Source organism: Seriola aureovittata, chromosome 4 (genome assembly GCF_021018895.1).
Source record: "Seriola aureovittata isolate HTS-2021-v1 ecotype China chromosome 4, ASM2101889v1, whole genome shotgun sequence".
NCBI lineage: Eukaryota > Metazoa > Chordata > Actinopteri > Carangiformes > Carangidae > Seriola > Seriola aureovittata.
The window spans coordinates 15,702,204-15,722,569 of NC_079367.1; the positions used below are offsets into that span (position 1 = coordinate 15,702,204).

Below are 20,366 nucleotides of genomic sequence, written 5' to 3' on the forward strand. Positions count from 1 at the left end.
GACACATGCAAAATGGAAAATGCCAACAAAGTTTAAGACTGAAAGAAAGTACATGTAGGGCCTTAAAAGCTCTGTCAAGCTCGGAGCTTTCAGAGTGTGGCAAGTCTACACATTATGTAATGGAGTATCACTGACTCAATCCCTCATAGCATCTTGCTTTATTCCACTATTGTCATACTACTTCCTTTACCTAAAGATGGACGTGAAAGAGGACATTGGCATACCGACATTCATCCCAGCGGGGATGAATGTCGGTATGCTTCACAATGTGAACAGCATTGTGAAGCAAATAATCTCCATTTCTTATTAATTTAGCACACAGACATCTTTTTGTAGATGTGCACAGGAATGCTTGCAACTTATTATGCGACTAACTTGTCAATAACCATGGTTCACCACAGTCCAATTCGCCACTTCTTTCGCATGTTTAGAGAAGCTGTTGATATGTTTACACTTCCCCATTTCAGTCTGCACATCTGAGATCACTTCTGCCTCAATTCTGTTTACTCAACATTTGAATATGATCACTTTGTACGTTTGAGCAGCTGAAGCACTGGCGGTGATAATGATGGGTGTATGAGCTTCAACTACAGAGACATACCGCAAAATAAACTAAAGACGAAAAGAGACTAAAAAACTACCAGGCAAAAGGCTTAACTAACATCAATTATTGACTCAACAGAAGGAGACTATTGTAATGGGTGGGCAAGGGGATAATCTTCTATTAGATAGCTTTATAAAACATGTAAATTTGGACCACCCCTGTTGATGGTCAGTCCATGCGGAAATCAACTACATGCTCGAGTCAGACTGTATGAATGCATGCTTCATCCTCTGTAATGTTCAACCTTTCCTCACCCATCTCACTGTACTGCTGCACTGCGTCTGAGTCACTTCGTTGACCATTACAAAAGACACTGGCGGGGAGCCTAGAACACTCTGTCATTAAGCTCTGTATGGACATGGTTGCTGTCATATTTACCACTGGATTCAAGTCTAACTTGTCTGATCATAGCGGCAAAGACCCACACTTCCATTCAAAAATTTGGGGTCTCATGATACCTCATGTTCTACTTTGAACCAGTGCTGATATGGAGCTGGGCTGTCAGCCTCAATGGTGACCAAACAATTGCATGTCAACAACAGGACATGGCTCATTCTTTTGTAGACCAGGCCAAATTATTGTCTACTAATCATGTCTGAGTGTTAGAAAGAAATATGGCAGGAATAGCATTACAAGAATGTCGGTTTGAATTTCCTTGCCTATTCTTTTTTGGAAGCCATCGGTTTGTCATTACAGGAAAATAAGACTTCAGTTCTACTAAATTTCTTGACCATTCATGGATTTATGTCCAATTAGAGATTAATCAATCAGCACGTGGATGGAAAAATAATAAAAACTTCTGATGATACATTGTCATTTTTGAAGGAAAAAAAACATTCATTAGGTACAGCTTCTCATTTGTTTGGATTTTTACTGATCTTCTTTGTTTTATGTGATAGTATTTTTTTTATTCTGACAAAATAAGCTATTTGATGTCATTGCCTAAACCCTTCGGAAATTGTGTTTGGCATTTTTAACTAGTATTTGACATCATATAAATCAAAATATTAACCAATTAATCTAAAAAAAAAAAATGAACGGCAGATGAGCCGGTAATGAAAATAATCAATCGTTGTACGCGTATATCTAATTTTTGGTCATTAATCTCATACACAGTATTCCCTTCCAATTCATATCTAAGGTATCTGACATTAAAAGATACTTGACATAAGGAAACCACACTAAATATAGAGTGAGAGCACAACATATTAGGAATATTTGATCCCAGTTAGTAAATGGGCCACTGTGCTCAGACCAGTCGGTTCATCATCACTGTACATCAAATGCCTCTCAAAAAGAATGAGGTCACACTTGACTGGTAGGATATTTTAAGCAGTATTGCTTTCACAACATGCATGTTGTTTTTAGCATGTTGGGCTTCATTGGTTTGTGAAAATTAAAGGTCAGCTTCCAACCGACACTGAGGGTAAATTGATCAGAAATTACATTTAGTCTTTATCAAATATTCTTTTCATTTACAGATAAAATTTCAAAATCCATCATTTTGAACAGACATTAAGGATAAAGTATTGCTGGGTTTGATTCTATAAACACTAATATGGATGTTTTAAGCACCAGGAAATGCCACTAGAAAACAGTCTTTATTAATATTAATCATAGGGATTATCCATATTGCATTCAGCATTAGACTGACTAGATAAAATTTTTAATTTTGTCTGATTTAATCTATTTTAATCTAAATAACCAAATCTAAAATGCAACCACATGAGAAAGAAGAGCTTAAAGATGCCTTGGAAGAACTTCTACTGAATTGTGTGCGGGCCACTAAAAGAATAGTACCCTTTGTACCCTTTGCGTATTTTGGATAATTTGCTTGTGGTAGATATCTGGATAAGAGACGATTTTTCTTTTGAATACATTGGTAACTGCACTGAAAACTAATGCCCACAGTATCATTAACAAACACTGTGCCTTCATTCCTTACGCTTCTTCGGGCATCCAAGTGCAGAAGGTTTACACTGGTTATGTCTGAGAGCATCTACCTCGCTAACACTTGTACCCAAACTTCAGCCAAGCACATGTACATGCATGCAAGGTCACAACAACTGAGCACTCGTGTACAGTGTATATCAAGGCTACTGCCTTGAAGTAATATGTTGATTGCCTCCAAGCAAAACTACATTCCACTCATCTTTTTCTCTCTTCTCTCAGTCTCTCCTGGCTGATTCTGCACCTGGCACGAACCTGGTGGTTTTTCCACATCAAGTTCAAATTGTTTAAAGGTTAACCAGCTTGAAGAAAATTTGGCCCTGGTTGAATATGGTTAGACTTTAGCTGTAAACAGGCAATTTTGTGCTTCCTTGTTTCTGTAGAGCTCAGAGACAGATCCTAGAAAACATATTCTGCCATCTGTCTAGCAAATCGACAAACAACTATTTGTTCAATCCCCTGAAAGTTTTCACTTTCACAATATGGATAAGTCTGATGATAAACTATTTTATACAACTGAATTATCTATTTATCTTCCATAAAGTTCATAACTGCATGATACCACTTCAACAGTACCACTGCAGTTCTGTTTGGTGATGTTTCTGTCAAAAAAGTCAATAGATAAAAGCCATGTTTTTGACACAGCAATGACTGATGTCTTACTACACTTGTTTAGGCACAAAAGACATAAAAAGGCAAAAAAAAAAAAAAAAAAAAAAAATCAAAAAATCAGTGCGGCTACACAAAAGGGCAGGATGTCATTTTTGTCTACCCGACACTGTAACCAGTCACAGTAACTGTAACGCAATTCAAAATGAAAGAGAAACAATGAAATCTATACACCCCCATATCGACATGAACATGACACGACATTAAGACGGGAGATCTTGGTGATTTTTGAGAAAAACGTCACCAATGTGGGTATGATGATGAACAGGTAGAGGTATAGCTGGTTTCACCGAGCTATTATGGTCAGACAAGCCTAGAAATGTGTGTCATTGAGCTGTACTAGAGCTCCAAACTGATATCATGATATCCACATCATCTTTGAACAGGAGATGAACTGAAATTCACTGGTGGTAATCTGCCATAGTGTCTGGTTAAATATGCAAACTAATCATTGCCACTATTTCCTAGTTTGGCTGATGGTGACGATTTTCCACATACAACTTCAGGTTTTTGATTACAGAGTAGCTAATTGACCTCAGGCATTTAGTAACCCAACAACAGAGACAGTAATGCAACACCTAATGGTTAAACTTTTAATGCTATAAAGTTTCATTTCAGTTTAAACTTCATTCAGGTTGCCAAAACCACACCTTTGGTCAGGGCATCACAAATTTAGTGATTAAGTCAAATGCTTAAACACAAGGATTCAACAATAAGTTTTGTTATGCCGAGCACTTCAAGAATTGGCAAGGTAGGTAACTCTGAAGAGAGAAATTAACCTCATGCTTCTGAAATTTTTTTTATTTTACTTTATGCTGGGCTGTGAGGTCCTTAAGACAGCGCTGAACAATATTTCCACTGCTATTTTAAACAATCTGCTGGTGTAAAAATACTTTTGGTCTTATAGCCCTCAAAAAGGTAAGACACTCTTTTTTTGCCTCGCTGTTGCTGCCCCTCCACTGTTTGACTGGGTCAGATGAATGTGGTAAATTATTCTCATACTGTAAAGTGCAAAAACTAACCTGACTGTGCAAGTGGTCTAAATGGCAAAAGGTTATCTGTACAGTCATCTTGACTGGATTGCCCTTCAGGGTGTACAGACAGACACAAACTCTCTGAAGAGTGTGGAACATTCACTTGTAACAAAAAAAAAAGTGTTTGGTACAGCACCTCCTAAAATGTGGACAACCGTCCAGCTGGACAATCTACCACAGATGCTAATGGAGCAAAATAAACTGGAATGTGGTTTCTTAATAATAGCTTTGTAAAAGAACTTAACATCAGAGCTCTACGCTAAGGCCTCAAAGAGGAAGAGGAGACACAAAAGAGTGTCTTGTCTTCCTATTCACACTAATATTGCTGTGTGAATCTCACAGGAAACGGGGGGTCAAAAAGCTAGGTTTTTTTTCTGAGAAGTGAAGCTGTGAAATGAGTCTTCCCTGCGAAAGAGAATAATTGGCCTAGTTAAATGGGCGCGTATCCTTTATTTTTTCCTCAATGCTTTGTTAGTTTCCAAGAGCTGACAGACAGTTGACTGTAGACATTTCAGCAACAATGTACAGGAGAGACTGTTACTGTGCTAGCAGCCCCTGTAATTTCAGGACATTGCCATAAATTCGCTTAATTCACGTCTCTGCTTTCTTTGTTAATGGTTACGATAGTATTTAACGTGGTCCAACAAGTTGGATGTAAGGCGATATGACAACTATTTAGCAGAGAGTGGCACAGCACTAGCAAACATATGTGTTGTAGAAAGCCTTTCTGTCCGTGGGCTAACGTTAATGTTACGCTGTCATAAAAGTCTCTGTCTCTAAAGTGGAGCGAGGTAGAGTGAGACTTAAGGTACAACATAATATAGTTCAGGTTGGGAAATTAGCTAACGTTGGCTAACTAACTCTTCGTCTCAGCTGACTAGCTAACTTAACGTTAGCAACGCCAGACCTGCAGCAACCGAAGATTAGCTAGCTTATCGCTAGTTAGCTGCGGTTAGCTAGCAGTCGCCCTAGGCACCCAATGCTGTGGCTAACGTTAACGGCGATCACCACAAACCTTGTCCATCAGTTTCCAGCATTTCTCCACCGTCTTTTTGTCCACGGCCCCGGGCTGGTGATGGGAGTGGAGGTGGTGGTGGTGTGGCTGAAAGGCATCCTTCATCATTCCGATGAGCCCCCCGCCTTTCTTCAAGTTCCCTGCCATGTTCGGGCTCGGCTAGGGTCGGCCAGAGCGGCAGACAGGCGATGCAGGGCAGGGGTGAGGGGGACCGAACCGCCGCCTGGAATTAGCTGGACCGGGCGATGGTGATCCGGCACCCCCCGGCGAGGACAGCGCCCGAGTAGCGAATCCGAGCCAGGGTTCGACGGGGGGTAGACGTAAGGAGGGATGACTATCGGATAAATGCTCCCATCAGTAAACCTACCATCAGTTTGCCAGATAAATGTCCCGATTGTGGTTAAAACAAGCCCCTCAGTCACACACACCCTGTGCAAGTCGCTCTGTGCTGCAGCTAGCTGCGCTGCTCTGTCTCTCTCTGCAGGGACCCACGCAGGCTAATTAGCAGAGCACCAGACCTGTCTCCACTCGCCCTCAGCTGGAGGACAATGGCACAGTTTCTCTGCCCAGAAGCTTTGTAGACCGGAGTGCGTCCTCTCCTCTCGACAAACCCCGATGTCGTTCCCCTTTTTTTGTCAGCGGCAGCTCTTCTCGCCTGTGCTGTGTCTTGACGGGAAGTTCAGTGGCTGTGTGAGTGTCAGCCCTCCTCTGCGGGCTGAGGCTGACGACAGAGAGCACTCACCGATGACTGAGAGGAAGTTGCGCTTAAAACTGCGAAAGCCTCTTGGACACACACTTACGAGAACAAGGGAGAATAAATAATTGTGGGAATTAAACATTGCCTTGTATTTTTCTGTTTCCCCCCGTGACGTGTATGTGCGGCCCTTTCCTTTCCTGTACGTCCCCTTCCGTTCGCTACCCCCTCTCCCCCCCCCCTCAAAACCCAAATTCCACGCCTTCCTTGTGCGCGTTCATGATCCATGAATGTACTCGGGTGCGCGCCTCTGCCTGTGCAGCATTCATAAAACGTTCAAGAGATACTGAATGCAGCCCTGAATTCTCCCAGTGCGGGCCATGGTCACCCCTGACAACAAGGGACGCTTTGACATGTCTCTCTCAAAGTAAGGATCCAATTTCATGGCCCGTGTGCATGAGTTAAAAAGGCAGAGGTGCCCCAGTCATGTTGTGATTGGCCGTTATCTAAGTCAATCAGCTTTCAACCAAGCTGGACAGTTAGTGCCATGGCAACTCACTTTGGCAACCAGTGCCCAGCAACAAAGACTCATCCCTGTCTGTGTTTAGTGAAGGCCTTGTGTGTGTGTGTGTGTGTGTGTGTGTCTGTGTGTCTGTGTGTCTGTGTGTGTGTTTGTGTGTTTGTGTGTGTGTGTGTTCTCAAAGGACTGAGCAGGCAGCCTCACAGCAAGCAAACATGCCTCCAAAGAAAAAGACAAAAAAGACCACAAAAAAGAGTCCAGAAAAAAGTAACCTTTTTTCTCAAATGATTTGGATTTTTTTTTTTGCTTTTGTGCTGCAAAACTAAATTTTAAGTATTATTGTCTTGTTGCAGGTGAAAATGACTTAGAGACAAAGTATAGGCGCAGTATGCTGGATATAGCCGTCCTACAGGATCGAATTGGTGAGCAGCTATTTTAAGTTCTTCTATAGAGTGTGCTTTAATTTATAAACAGTCCAAACTACTATGCATTACTTACAGGGTCAAACTGAAGGTGACTTTTGTTAAGCATAAATAACCTATTTCAGTTTAAAGTGCACAAATACTTGCGCTCTTATGTCTTAAAAATGCCTGATGTTCCATGTTCTAGGGCTGCAGTTCATTTTTCAGTTAACTTATTGATCATTTAGTGTGTTTGTATGTGATCTGTCAGTTTCATGGATTGCTTCAAATTGTTTGTGTTCGAGCAACATCCCCAAACTCAAAAATATCAAATTTATTTCTATATAAAACAAAAAAAAACACCACATCCTGTTGGAAATTGGAACCAGCAAGCTTTTGGCATTTGCATTTTATATGACTTATACAATTATTTAATTATCAAAATAACATTTGATTAATTCTCTCTTGATAAATTAATTGATTAATTGACTACTTAAATATATCTATTGTATGCTACTTTCTACTTCTACTCCATTACATTTCAGAGGGCAATATTGTACTTTCTGACAGTCATAGTTAACAGTTACTAATATGATATGAATGATATTTAATAGATAAATCCATTGTTAAGCTCCACCTTGCCCAGCTACAATAGTAAAATGTCACTTAAAGCATTTACTAAATCAGTAATAATAATCCATTCAAAGTAAACATGTCTCTGCGTTAGTACTTGAATATATTTTGCTGTACTTTGGGTAAGATTTTGAATGCAGGACTTTCATGTGGAATGGAGTATTTTTACATTGTTGTAGATTCACTATTACTGAAGTAAAGTAGGTCTTGTTAATTTGCTGACCAGTGGGAGCAAGACTTGCACCATCTGTACCACCTACAACAGTCAATTGCCGCTTACATGTTAAAGCATAATTATATACTTGTGCATGTTTTACTATGAGGCTTTTGTTTACCAACATAACTGTAATTGGAGTAGTTTGTATGGGCTATTTCTACTTCTGCTTAAGACAATCAAAATTCTACCACTCATCTGTACATTCATTCATGCATGTGTTTGTGTGATCAACACAGCTTTACAGTGTGAGTCTGTAAGAAAGATCCAGTCTGATAGAATTGACCTGAGCACACGCATGAGAGACATGGAGCAGAAGCTGCAGCACGAGAGACAGGACCACAGGGACGTCAACTCTGGTACGGTACAGACGGCATGAATCAACAATTAGTCTCTCTTTTAATAACCTGAGATAAAGTGTGGAACCCGTTGGGAGTGAGGACAAGGGGTGTGTTTGCCAAGGTTAGGCTAATTTTTGAGGAACAAAAAGTCTAATTAGCCGGGTGCCTAAGCTGATTGCTGCTTTAGCCTTACAAAGTGAATCAGCAAAGAAGGCTAAGTCCGACATCATTCACACAAATGTCATTCTCAGCCCTTAGTCGCCAGTTCAAAACCATGCAGACAGAGCTGACCAACAAGGTGAAGAGACTGGAGAAGGAGGTCAGCCAATTGAATGAAGAACTTGGTATGAAAACATCTAATTTCAAAGTATATACTTCAATGAATAAAAACATAGGAGTGGCAGTTAATTCCCAAATTAAAAGTGAAGGCATGCCTGTATGCATTTGTCTATCTAGCCCTGTGTCAGGAGGAACTGAGGAAAGAGAAAAGAGAGCGTGAGAAGATGGAACAGGACAATGACGCCACCATCTCTGACCTCCTGCACAAGCTGGACAACATGGAAACGCACTACGAGAAGGTCCTGCATGTGAGTAGAAACACAAGCCAGTTCAATTGAAAGCTAATACATAGTGATTAAAAGAAAGCTCTGAAGAAGCAGCCAAAAACATCACAGGTTTTACTTGAGGCCCCTTGCACTGTAAACCTGCATGATCTAAGCCAATTAGGATAGATGCCATTCCCTCAGTCCCTGTTCCTTGTTCACTTCTCTAGGGTGACTTAATGTGCTGTGGTGCTTCCCCATGTCTGTGCAGAGAGATCAGGCTTGTGTGATCTGAAGGTTTTTGCTCAGCAGAAATGATGGACAGGGAGTAGCCTTTCCCCATAATGGTCAGGTCTGTGCCTGGGTGTGTGGTGCTGTGTGAACATTAGGGTATGAAAACTTGAAAAGTGCTTGGGTCTCACAGAGCAGTGCACTGAGACCAGCCTTGTGTCAACTGGCCAAGACAGGTGGGCTGTGTTTTTTTATCTAGGCCTGACTTAGTTGTGACTGTTCAATTGCATTATGCTGAGCAGATGACTTGGTCTAAAATGCCAGACCAGTCTGATACCAGTTGCTTTTTCTTCTTTCAACGTTTTTTAGATGGCAAGACTTTTTTTCTGTAGAATTGTGCACTCCAGATCAATATTGTTCCAGTCGATTTCTTTTTTTGATACCACTAACAGTCGCTTTCAACAAGTCAGAAATTCTAAAATCTACACATAATTTATCTACATATAGGGGACTTTAAGGGCACAGCAGGGGGTCATCAGAATTTGCTGTTTCAGAAGGCAAAGCTTGTGTCAAACAGAGACATAACTATATGTATATACATACATAAAATGTTGTAATTAGCATTCCTGCTGCTCCACTACTCACATGAAGGAGAATCCTTTTGTCCAATAAATCTATAGGTTAACATAATGTTGTTGTACTCACTACCATCACTTTGGAGATAACAGTTGCTGGACAGACAGTTTTTAAACAGTCCAGGCCTCGCCCAACATGGTTTATAGGCTATGATATCCACAATAATGTCATACAGTGTTATGCTTACCTTTAGGCACATTCTATTGTGTCAAACCAGGAAAATAAGACACATGTTGTGAAATAGCAGAATTTTCCATTAGAGCATAGTGGATGAGGAACGGGGTCAGTATTGGCCCAAGTTGGCTGAGCACAGAAAGTACATGCAACATTTTAGTGCACAGATCTTTAAAAATAAGGGATCAAACCTAGAGCCCTGTTAGAGGACTCAACCTGTGATTATAGCATAAAGATGTTAATATGTAACATTCTCTCTTTCGGTATGACACAGAATCTAATTATGTCTCTTCCTCATCAGCTCTCCTGAAACTAATCACAGTTAGAGGTGGAGGGTGGGGGGTGGGGGTGGTATAAAGTCAGACAACTGGGTGAGTCTAAGTGAAAATTTTAGCTTGCATCTCATTCTTACATATGTTTTCTGCAGGATACTCTGGACAGCCTGAGTTCCCAGCTGTCTGTGGCTCGACAGAGGTGGGAGGACAACAGCACAGCCCTTCATCAAAATTACAAGGGACTGCTCTCTGAATTTGGCCTGAATGCATTGGACATCTGAAAGATAGGCTCCATACCAATGAAAGCAGCTGATCTTATCAGTGGGACACATTTGTTTAATGTGGTCTCTACAACTTGGTTCTATTTGATTTGATTGCTGCATCTGTGTTTGGCTCGATTGAAAGCAGCGTGGGCGACAGAATCAATTTGCAACTCACAATTTAGAGTGCCTAACACACAGATGAATGTTGCTATTATATAATATTTCACCATCAAGGGTACAAAATAGGCTGAGTTATCTATGCATGCACTCAGCAGTTCACCGTGTAGTGTCTGTAATGTTGTGTAATGCCCACTAGATGTAGCAAATGACTGTTTATAGTTGGGGAGATGGTGGCCAGTATTTATTAGTTATCCAGGCGTTCTTAGGTTGTTTTTGTGTGTATTTTGTATTTATATAAACAGTTGATATACTTTTTGAGGCAAGATATTTTTTAAGATGAATAAAAGTATGTGAGGATTAGGATTACACTAACATGGTGTGAAATTAGTGAAATTGGGAAAGAGTGTACTGTCCTGAACATAACATAACATTTACCAGTAAAGACGATCATGATCTTACAACGGGTAGGCACGGTAGCAAGAATAGCAATGTAAATGCAGTTTCTCAGGCTATGCTTTATGCTGTGTCAGTCGACCAGAGGCTAAATATGGTAACAGGTGGAAGGCGAAACTGGCCACATGAGCCACAGAGACGTAAGAGACAGCGTTACCAGCACTGCTGAACTGTAATACTACTACACCACAGTGGTGTCATTCAACCCACAACTATGACGAAAAAAGAAAACACAAGGAAGGAAAATATTAAACAGTAAACAAAAAGTAATGTTTAGCGTGAGGTAGACTAACAATAGAGAGCAACAAGAGAAAGGCAAAATAACAGTTAATGATCCAGGAAATATGATTTAGCTGCCCAGCATCAATAAAACCTGACTTCCCCTGCAGGGAGGCAGATAAACAGATTTTACTTCCAAAGCTGTCATTTGTGTGTCTTTTTCATGGCCTCTCATCTGCGAGGTAATGAATCATTTACTCAGGGATTAAGATAATTCTGTGCTCTAACGACCAATTAACACAGGAACTCAAGAGGCCTTATCTGAAAACCGACATTTCATCCTCAAACCACGAGGAGCTGTTGCCTTCAGAGGGTATGTGTCTGTTTGCTTAAAGGGTTTAATGGGGTTGACTGCAGTCATCCCAAAACTGAGATATGCATAATGTACCTGTTAGTAGGGGAGCACAGAATGAATATAAAAATACCTGTGGTGGAAAAAGTACCCAGTAAGCCTAAAAGTACCACTACAGCAATGTAAAAATAGTTATTTTCAAGTAAAAGTCCTGCATATTACAGCAAAGTACTGACATATTATCAGCCAGATGTACATCAAGTATCAAAAGTAAAAGTTTTTGTTCTGCAGGAAAACGGCCCCTGTGACTGATCTTATTATATATGACATTATTACACTGTCAATTCTAATGCATCAATGTGCATGTAGCATTTTACTGTTGCGGCTGGTTGAGGTGCAGCTCGTTCTAACAGCTTCACACACAGGTACAGTATACAGTTATTTTAGTCCAGTGGTTTGCAACTCATAGGGTCGGGCCCCCTTCCAAAGGGTCACAAGATAAATCTGAGGTTTTATGAGATAATTAATCAGGTAAGAAAGAAGATAGAAGTAAAACCTACAAAAATGTGTAATTTCTTTTACTTTCCTCTAACTTCTACTTTTTTGTAAAATATTGGATAATTTTACCTCGTTGGGCCTTGAACAGTTATTAAATGAAACCATTTGAAAGGTTTAAAGGGGAAATATCTTTGGGGAACTGAAAGTCATAGACATCTGAAATATTACAAAGGGCCCCAACTAAATACTGTAGGTCTGTAGACACTGCTTTCTTTTATGGTATAACAAGCCAATAGGACCAACTGCTTTAAGCTTTAACAATTTGGTTTGTAAGCACAATATGTTTTTCTGTAAAATATTCATCTGAAAAGTAGACCAGTAATTGTAGCTATCAAATAATTATAATGGAGAAAAAACCCCACAATATTTCTATACACAACAACATATTGTTGTGAAGTAAAAGTATAAAGTAACATGAAATGGTACTACCATACCTGGCAACAAAGTATACCTACTAAGTATATACCTAAGATACAGTATATAAACCTTTTTCCTGCAGGTTTACTTTCTTTGCACAACTAGCAGGCAGAAAATGATGTAATATGCTGTTCTGTCCGTGATGCACATGATTAATGAACTGATTCTAATTTGAACCCTAAAATTGTTTGTCTGCTGTCATCGAAGCATCTGCTCAGAGATAGATGATCCTCTATAAAAAAGATGGCATCATAATGGAAAGTGACTGAAGTGTGCTTTAATCTTTTGAACTTTAATCCAAAGTCATCAAAGACTTTCCGTGCACACATTCAACACAACTGAGTTTTATGACTATTTTATATGTAAATTAAATAGAAAAAGAAAAACAACTTCTGTGGCTTTGCATTGACCGATTTTCCACCATAAAAGCTGACTACTTTCATTTTTGTGGTGAGTACCTGACGAGGAATGCTGGCTGCTGCGCCTCAACTGGAATATGACAGACTGTGTCTGCTTTTTTGTAATGATACGACGAGATGGCCTCCAGCTGATGAATCAAGATGCCCACACTGTGATTTCCCATGGAGGCAAGTGCATGAGGGAGATCACATACAAATACGCACGCACGCACACACACTCACTCAAACCCACTCAAACCCACCCACACACACAACTAGGTAATCAGTGCTATCCCATCTGTTGGCCATCAGTCAAAGCAGGAATGAATAGTGAGGGAACGAAACACAAAGTAAATGAAGCTCAATTTTATTTCTCTGAAAGACAAACAATGTAAAGATGTTTTGGTCAATATGTTCAACAACAACTGTCAGTGAACAAAAGGCTGTATAACAGCCTTGACAGCATCTCACCTTGGAGAGAATTCTTGCACTCTGAATACCTTTTCTTTGAGCACACAACAACAACAACAAGCCTTTTGCAATTAATTGCCAGCAAATCAATAGGAAAGCTCTCACTTAAAAATGTGCACCAGCCTCACTGTGTATTAGGTAGTTTCCTCTGATAGTCTGTTATGTCTTTCAATCGGTATCCTTGGATCCAGTGCTCATTAGTGGCTGTTATGGGGCGGATGTATACATGCATGCTGTTAACCTTGGGAAATTTGCTGTCAAGAGAAGAGGAAGCAATTGTTTGACAAAGAGATGCAATTTTGACAGTGGAAATGGGATGAACAGATTCAGCAATTGCTATTGGAAGGCAATAAAATAATACTGAATGCAGTGTTATAGAGCCACGATGTTCTGAAAATGTCTAAATGTCTCAGGTTTCACGTTTTGGTTTCCCAGAACTGGGCATAGAGCTTGTGACACACTCAAAAGTTTTATTTTGTGTGAATTTTATGAGTGGAATGTAAAAAAAAACAAAACATGTATTTTGTGGAATGCACTGATAATAAAAGTCACTCTTCGAGTGTATGGGATGTGAGCTGTTAGCGTGGCAAAATGCATCAGACTCAGTACACCATAATTCCTAAATCCTTGCAGAATAACAAACATCTACAGGGAGAATGGTATTGCTATGTGCTACAACTGGGTAAGCTCGAGGAGTGAAGTAGATTTTCACACACCTCTGCAGGCACTCAATGCTCATCATGGGCTCCATAAATCCAAAAGCAGCTAGGCAGTGGTGGGTAGAGATGCATTTAATTTATGGACCTGGAGCACCAGAGGCAGAAGGAGAAGCATGAGCGCGATGAAATAAACTTGACAGAGCAGTGACACACAGGTGGCGGAGAGCGTTTGTATGTGTGTGTCACTCTTGTAAGAGTTATGTTGGTGGGCGTGTGTGTGTGTGTGTGTGGATATGCAGTGCGATATGCAGGTTGGTGACGTACTGAAAAATGTGTCATCTCTAATGCTGCAGTGGAAAGATTGTGAGACAGGCACTCAGAAAGGAGAGAGAGAGAGAGAGAGAGAGAGAGAGAGAGAGAGAGAGAGAGAGAAAGAGGCAGTCTGAATTAAACTGTAAATCAGATGCAGGGTGTTGTGTGGTGTTCACTCACTATCCTTAGGAGACAGAAGTATCCACTAAAAATCACAGTGATAGATGGACTACGGGGGAGAAGATGCGTATATAGCACATGAGTGAGTTGTTAAACTCATTAGCCTCCCTTAGACTTCCCACCCACGCAGGATTCACAAGTTGGCAGATGTTAATGTAGTTATGGGAGAGAAATGAGAGATACATTATATGCATCAGTTCCTTCTGGTTCACTCAACAATTGTCATGTTTACCCAACTAGAAACCCATATATCCTCATACTGCTTCTCTGCATGTGTTCATGTCACAACAAAACAGGTGCAACGTCGGAGTACTCCTCCCGGTTGAATAATAAAACTCGAAACGCAAAGTGCACTCACAGGCTATTTAGCATGACAGATCTGAACAGCTCAGAAGGTCAAATAAATCAGAGCAAAGAAGAGACAAAAGCAGAACCCCACAGAGCGGAGGTTGTTTTAAGAAATGTATTTATAATGGATTAAAAATATCAACATAAGAAAATAAAGCATATAAAATATAGCAGCCAAACCCTGCCATCTCTCTCAGCGGTCTCCCAGCGAAGGTCTCCCAGTGTTTCAGAGGGATTTGTTTTAATTCTTACCCTACCGCTCTTCATGCCTTCAAGGTAATTGGCAATCTCATTCCAACTACGCTTGATTTAGCACCCCTGTAAATGTTTTTAGTGTTTGAGAAGTTAGCATCAGGTGCGGCGAGAGCCTTCTTGCTCTCATGAGTTCCTTAGTGACATTCAGCAAATGGATAGAAACTTCTTTTATAAAACTGGTAATGAAATGTGGGTCTTTTTTTTCTTTGCCATTTGCTTGGCAATTTGCCTTTAACAAATCATTATATAAAGAAATATAGAAAGTTTACATTAACTGTCTGTAAGGAGTTTTTTTCATCATTATGCTCACAATCTGCAACTGATACTGTAAGTGTGTCTAAATGGCATAATGTGTCCATATAAACATTTTACGTATGTAGGTCTGTATCTCTATACTCTATTAACATATAAAAAAGAACACTTTGGACCATTACTGGGGAACCCTGCTGATCATACTGTATTTACACACCCTCTGAGGGGCAATAGTAGCTCATTACTGGAGGACAAGATTCACCGGCGTGATTGGCTGTTCTGCAGATGATAACGTAGCGCCTCTGCCGACCCCTTTCATTGCTATGGCGTATCAAATCAAACAGACTCAGTGCCGTTTCAAACACCAGCGTGTTCTTGTGGGAGTTCAGACAAACTGCAGACCTGAGTCAAAAAGCCATTTGAAGTCCTGAAACATTTTTCATCAACTGATTGAGCTGACATCGAAAAAAAAATAGAGAAGGGGTTGAGGGGGTTAGGGTTGGGGGTGGGGAGCCCCTTCAAATAGAAATTCCACTCATTTGTGATTCCGGTCACCCAAAATGTTCAGCACCATCAGTTCACTGAAAACTCTTTATTAGTACTATTGTGCGAATATTACAGTTCACTCCAGGTCGGTCAGTGGTTGATCTACCACAGCATCACATGTTGACCAGCGTCTGAAACAGCATACCACTCATCACCATTAATGCAATTAAAGGTGCTTGAAAAATCTAGAGGAAATAATGTTGCTGTGCATATAAAATGGTAAAAGAAATGAAAGAATGATTCAACAACAAGGTGACGGTAATGTAGGTAAGGTAATGTCTATGGGTCAATACTATATGTTCTGCCTAAGTGATTTTACATGAACATAAACACATCTAAACATAGTGAATGATCAGTGAGATGGACGCCTCCTTTAAACAATCAGCCCTTCTCAGGGTTGCTACTTTAAAGAGCATACGCAAAGAATTTCACGCAGGTGAAAAATGACGAGGATGCAAATAAAGTACGAAAGAGACACTGCAGCGTTACCTTCAAGCCATGTGGAGCTGGTGGCCTAGTTCTGAGGGAAGGAGACTGACAGAACCTGATGGGCAGATTTAAAATGTTGGACACATCAGAGATGAACAAGAAGCAGAAAAGACAGGTGGACGACCACTGATTCCCACTGTGCAACAGTCGGACTATCGTACAGTAACACCTTCAAACTAGTCGGTTCTTTGGGGAAAAAAAACGACTCGTGTCACAGTCTATGCAGAAAGTAACTGGATCCTAAGAATCCGGTTGCTGGTAGTTTGTTCTCATTGTTTCACTTCTGGAGGTATTGTTGATACGATGCAAATAAAGAAAGATTTTCTTTCAATAAACACAGACAAACTAGATTTATATATTTCAAACAGTGATAAAAACTCCAGATCAACTTCTATTCATTTGATTTTACTAAACTTCAAATAGGCCTCCTGTAATCACCAAATTTGAGCTGATACACAGATGATTATATGATAAGTCTGTTTTCTCGGGATCAGTTTGCATTAAAAATCAGTCTTTAATATATTCTAAGTTTGGTTTGGGGTTTTTCAAGAGTAAAAGCATGAACATGTCAGACAGCATCACAGCTGATCTCAACTGAAAATCTCCTCTAAGCTGTGTGTAAAACATCACATTCAGTTTAACTGCCTTGACATTTAAAAGCACACAAGTCATCTGCTCATACCCCCCCCTTTTTTTTTAACCAGGGGCTTGATGTTTTTTGGCCTGTTCTGATATATGCTGGGTTTCATTCATACACAGGCTTGCCCCGATGAAACCTGAATCATTCTTGAATTTGCTAGACAGAGAAAATGCCCCCTGATGACGCCAACAGAGAGTGTGTATGGCACAGGAGACTGTGTACACATTTTTAAGTGAGAGATCATAAAGAGAACAGGTGCTGCGACAACAAATGTGTCATGGTGTCAAAGATGTAGGACAGATGGAGTAGAAGCGATGTCAGGACAGAGGAGCGAGGAAATCAATGGATGTTTTTGTGAATGTGTGTGTTTGTGTGTATAGCCATCATGTTTTTGAGCAGGTATTCAGAAGAGGGGGGGGCCATTCTTTCAGCTACTCAGCCACTACTTTAGCAATTAATCTATCAATTCAATGAGCACCTGCCAACACTCCTGGACATGCATCGTTGTCTTTCAGAGATACCAACAGTTAAAACATTTTTTAATAGAATATCACTACTATGAAAGAAGTCCGTGGGTCTTTATGTCTCTGTTTCTTTTGTGGGTTGAGTTGAGTTTGTTGTCTTCTCAAGGCTGTGGTGCTTTCTTCAGCCACAAGGTAATACTTATGGTTTTTGGCACTTTCAAAATAAAAGGATTTGAAGGATGACCTTGCATCAGTCCATTTATCTTTGCAGCTCTTCCGAGGCAATACACGCTCATACAGTAAATTGTCAGATAAAAAAAAAAGGAACTTGTTTGAAGGTTTTTTTTTTTTTAAGAACAATAGAATAACAATATTCAGTACTGATAATCCAACAGAGGACAGAAATAATTTAAAAATGAAAAAGAAAGAAACAGCACAAAGATAAATGACTGAAAATACTGCATAGTACAAATGCCCCGTAGCTGTTTTTGCCCGTCCTGTTTTACACGGTACAGAGGGCCAACAGGGACAGACCACAACGAGACAGACTCATTAGTTTTTCCTATGACCAAGGAAAAAATTCACCCAAGGAGATTCCAAAAACTGACTGCTGGCTGTTGCCTCTAGGGCAAAAAAAAAAGTCACAGAATTGTCCTGCCCTTGAAGACCAAACTCCGAATGGCTGTATCAAAATACCACGTAATCTTTGATCCCTGGAAAGTAGAGAGGTGGCTGCTGGGAAAGTCAGTCCTGTTGGAATCACTAGGCGTTATTCAGGTTCACTGCTATTTGTGGTCTTGTCCCACTCTATGCTCTCCTCACTGTGTGTGGGAGATGGAAGGGCCCCAGTGGCCCCTGCTGGACGCATCCTCAGTCCCTGGAAGCGTCGGCACTCGGGGCAAATACGGATGTGGCTGCACCCCCTCGCAACCAGGGCAGCCTCCTGCGCCAGTCTGTGGGAGAGGGGTTCAGGCAGTCCGGTGCCCCCGCACAGCTTGCCATTGCTGAGGCTCACAGCGGCAGCCCGCGCCCGGCGCTCCTCCAGGGGTAAGGGCCGTGGCCGCAGCATCGAAGCCGCTCGCCGGCGCCTCACCTGCAGGCTGTCGCGACACAGGATGATGCCCTGGAGCTCCCGCAGCATCTCCTCACACACTGACTGCTGCAAACACACACACAGGGAGAAAAAGATAGGGAAGAGGGGGATAAGAGAGGGAGAGAAAGGGAGAGAGGCCAGACAACTCACTGACTGACTGACTAGATCAGGACAGACTGATGGACATCACGGACACATAACACACACATATACACACAGACACACACACACACATTTCATGGTTATCTTTATAATCACTGAATAGTGGGGACAACAGAGAGATGGCCAGTGTAGATTGAAAAATCAGCAATAAAAATAACAACACATATAGTACATATGGAATCTTAAACTTACACATACAGACATGCAACACACACATGTAGTCTCCTAGACTGATGATCAAGATGCAGCTAAAGTCAGGAGAGGCTGCTGATCAATTCATACATACTGCACATGAGCATAGTAACACACAGGTAAACCCCCCAACACCCCCCCCACACACACACACACACACACACACACACACACACACACACACGCACAGAGTTTACAGGTTAGAGTGAAACGTAAATCGATGCTGCTCAAAAAGAAGAAATCACATGAGTTGGTTTTCGACTTTCACATTCTGAATGTTTATTGAATTAAAATCACAGTGTGGAGTCCAAGAAGACAATTATCAGGTATCGTTTAAAGGAAGCACATCAGAAATAATTAGAACACTGCATGCACATCTTTCTCACATATATTACTCAACCATTTTAATGGTGCCCACGCCTCAGGGATAGCACAGCAGCAGATTCCTCACTAACAGCAGTGATCATTTTCTGGAAGTTTAAACTGGCCTTTGTCTGGATGAAGACGTCTCTCCGAACAGCAGGAGTGCTGTGACAAGAACGGACACACTCCTCATATTGCTTTCTACTCCTTACTACAGATGAAGCAATCAAGGAATTTATATAATTATATAAATATTTTTGATTTATCATTTTTATTGTACAGGATAGGATAATAATAAATCACACACTATAAGTGTAAAACACTTTAAACTTTTCACAGTGAAAAATACTTATACTTGCTTTCCTGAAGTAGAAACCTTTTATTTACAAACGCTTCTACTTCCCACATCCGGTTGTATTGGCGATCAGATATTAAATTTCTGGATGACAGCAACAGCTAGTCCAACACTGTCCATCATTTTACCCTATGATGGAATGAATGACCTCTGGTCTCTGACAACTGCATTTTGAGTGAAGATGTGCACACAATGCCAGACATCTTTTTCACTGAAAAGATAACTGGATTAAGGCTAAGATAAAACAATCAAAATTATTTTTTAAGAGGAATCATTGGCAGCACCCTGTAAGCATGTAGTCACCAGCAATAAGATCTAACTACATTCAATATTCTATATTATGTGCAATATTCAATGTAATATATATGTATGAATCTTCTACCGCTATAAATAAAAAATAATCCGTATATATGTGTGTACTCTGAGTGAGGTATAAGTGAGGTATATCTTTGGTTTTGTGCTGATTATGTGTCAAAGGCTGGTCGGAGGAAGGCTGGATGTCAAGTGGAACCCGAAATAAGAAGAGGAAGAAGAAGACACCTGCTACACTTCCTGTCAAAGCTGCACACTGTTGGAAAGCCTAGCTGCTCCACGGGGGGGTGGGTGCCAGGGAGGGGAGAGGGAGACAAAGCAGATGCAGGTTAGATAGCCCTCTCTCACCTCATTTCCCGGCGTCTGCCTTAACATCCACACAAACTCCAGCACTGCCATGAAGATAGCCACCAGCAGGCCACACACCAGCACCACGAAGATGCCGCCGATGTTCTCCATACCCAGACCTGGAGAGACGACAAGATGGAGCGGGAGACGCATGAGTGAGGGAGAAGGAGAGAGATGACGGGAAGAGGGATTCGTAGAAGAAGGAAACATTA

At 40.8% G+C, this 20,366-nt stretch overlaps 3 protein-coding genes across 8 annotated transcripts in view; 1 reads left to right on the top strand and 2 right to left on the bottom strand.

The window, feature by feature from the left end:
• The window catches only part of cbl (Cbl proto-oncogene, E3 ubiquitin protein ligase), a 39,674-nt gene extending 33,385 nt beyond the window's left edge, over positions 1-6,289 (bottom strand). The window contains exon 1 of one of the 2 annotated variants that reach the window (XM_056374840.1): positions 5,273-6,289. In XM_056374840.1, the coding sequence (XP_056230815.1) occupies positions 5,273-5,419 (147 nt within the window). In that variant the 5' untranslated portion in view covers positions 5,420-6,289. The remainder of the gene's footprint in view (positions 1-5,272) is intronic. The other variant, XM_056374839.1, reaches the window with a different exon arrangement.
• Positions 6,290-6,612: 323 nt separating this feature from the next.
• Positions 6,613-11,175, top strand: ccdc153 (coiled-coil domain containing 153). Its single transcript, XM_056374841.1, has 6 exons — positions 6,613-6,753; positions 6,840-6,908; positions 7,974-8,093; positions 8,327-8,419; positions 8,532-8,662; positions 10,086-11,175. The coding sequence occupies exons 1-6, from the start codon at positions 6,702-6,704 to the stop codon at positions 10,212-10,214; spliced, it is 594 nt and encodes a 197-aa protein (XP_056230816.1). The 5' UTR covers positions 6,613-6,701; the 3' UTR covers positions 10,215-11,175.
• Positions 11,176-13,064: 1,889 nt separating this feature from the next.
• Positions 13,065-20,366, bottom strand: part of grik4 (glutamate receptor, ionotropic, kainate 4) — a 278,338-nt gene continuing 271,036 nt past the window's right edge. For 3 of the 5 annotated variants that reach the window (XM_056374835.1, XM_056374836.1, XM_056374834.1), the window contains 2 exons: positions 20,155-20,273; positions 13,065-18,488 (listed from right to left, as the gene is read on the bottom strand). In XM_056374835.1, coding sequence (XP_056230810.1) covers positions 18,099-18,488; positions 20,155-20,273 — 509 coding nt within the window. In that variant the 3' untranslated portion in view covers positions 13,065-18,098. Of the gene's footprint in view, positions 18,599-20,154; positions 20,274-20,366 lie in introns of all 5 variants that reach the window. The other 2 variants (XM_056374837.1, XM_056374838.1) reach the window with 2 other exon arrangements.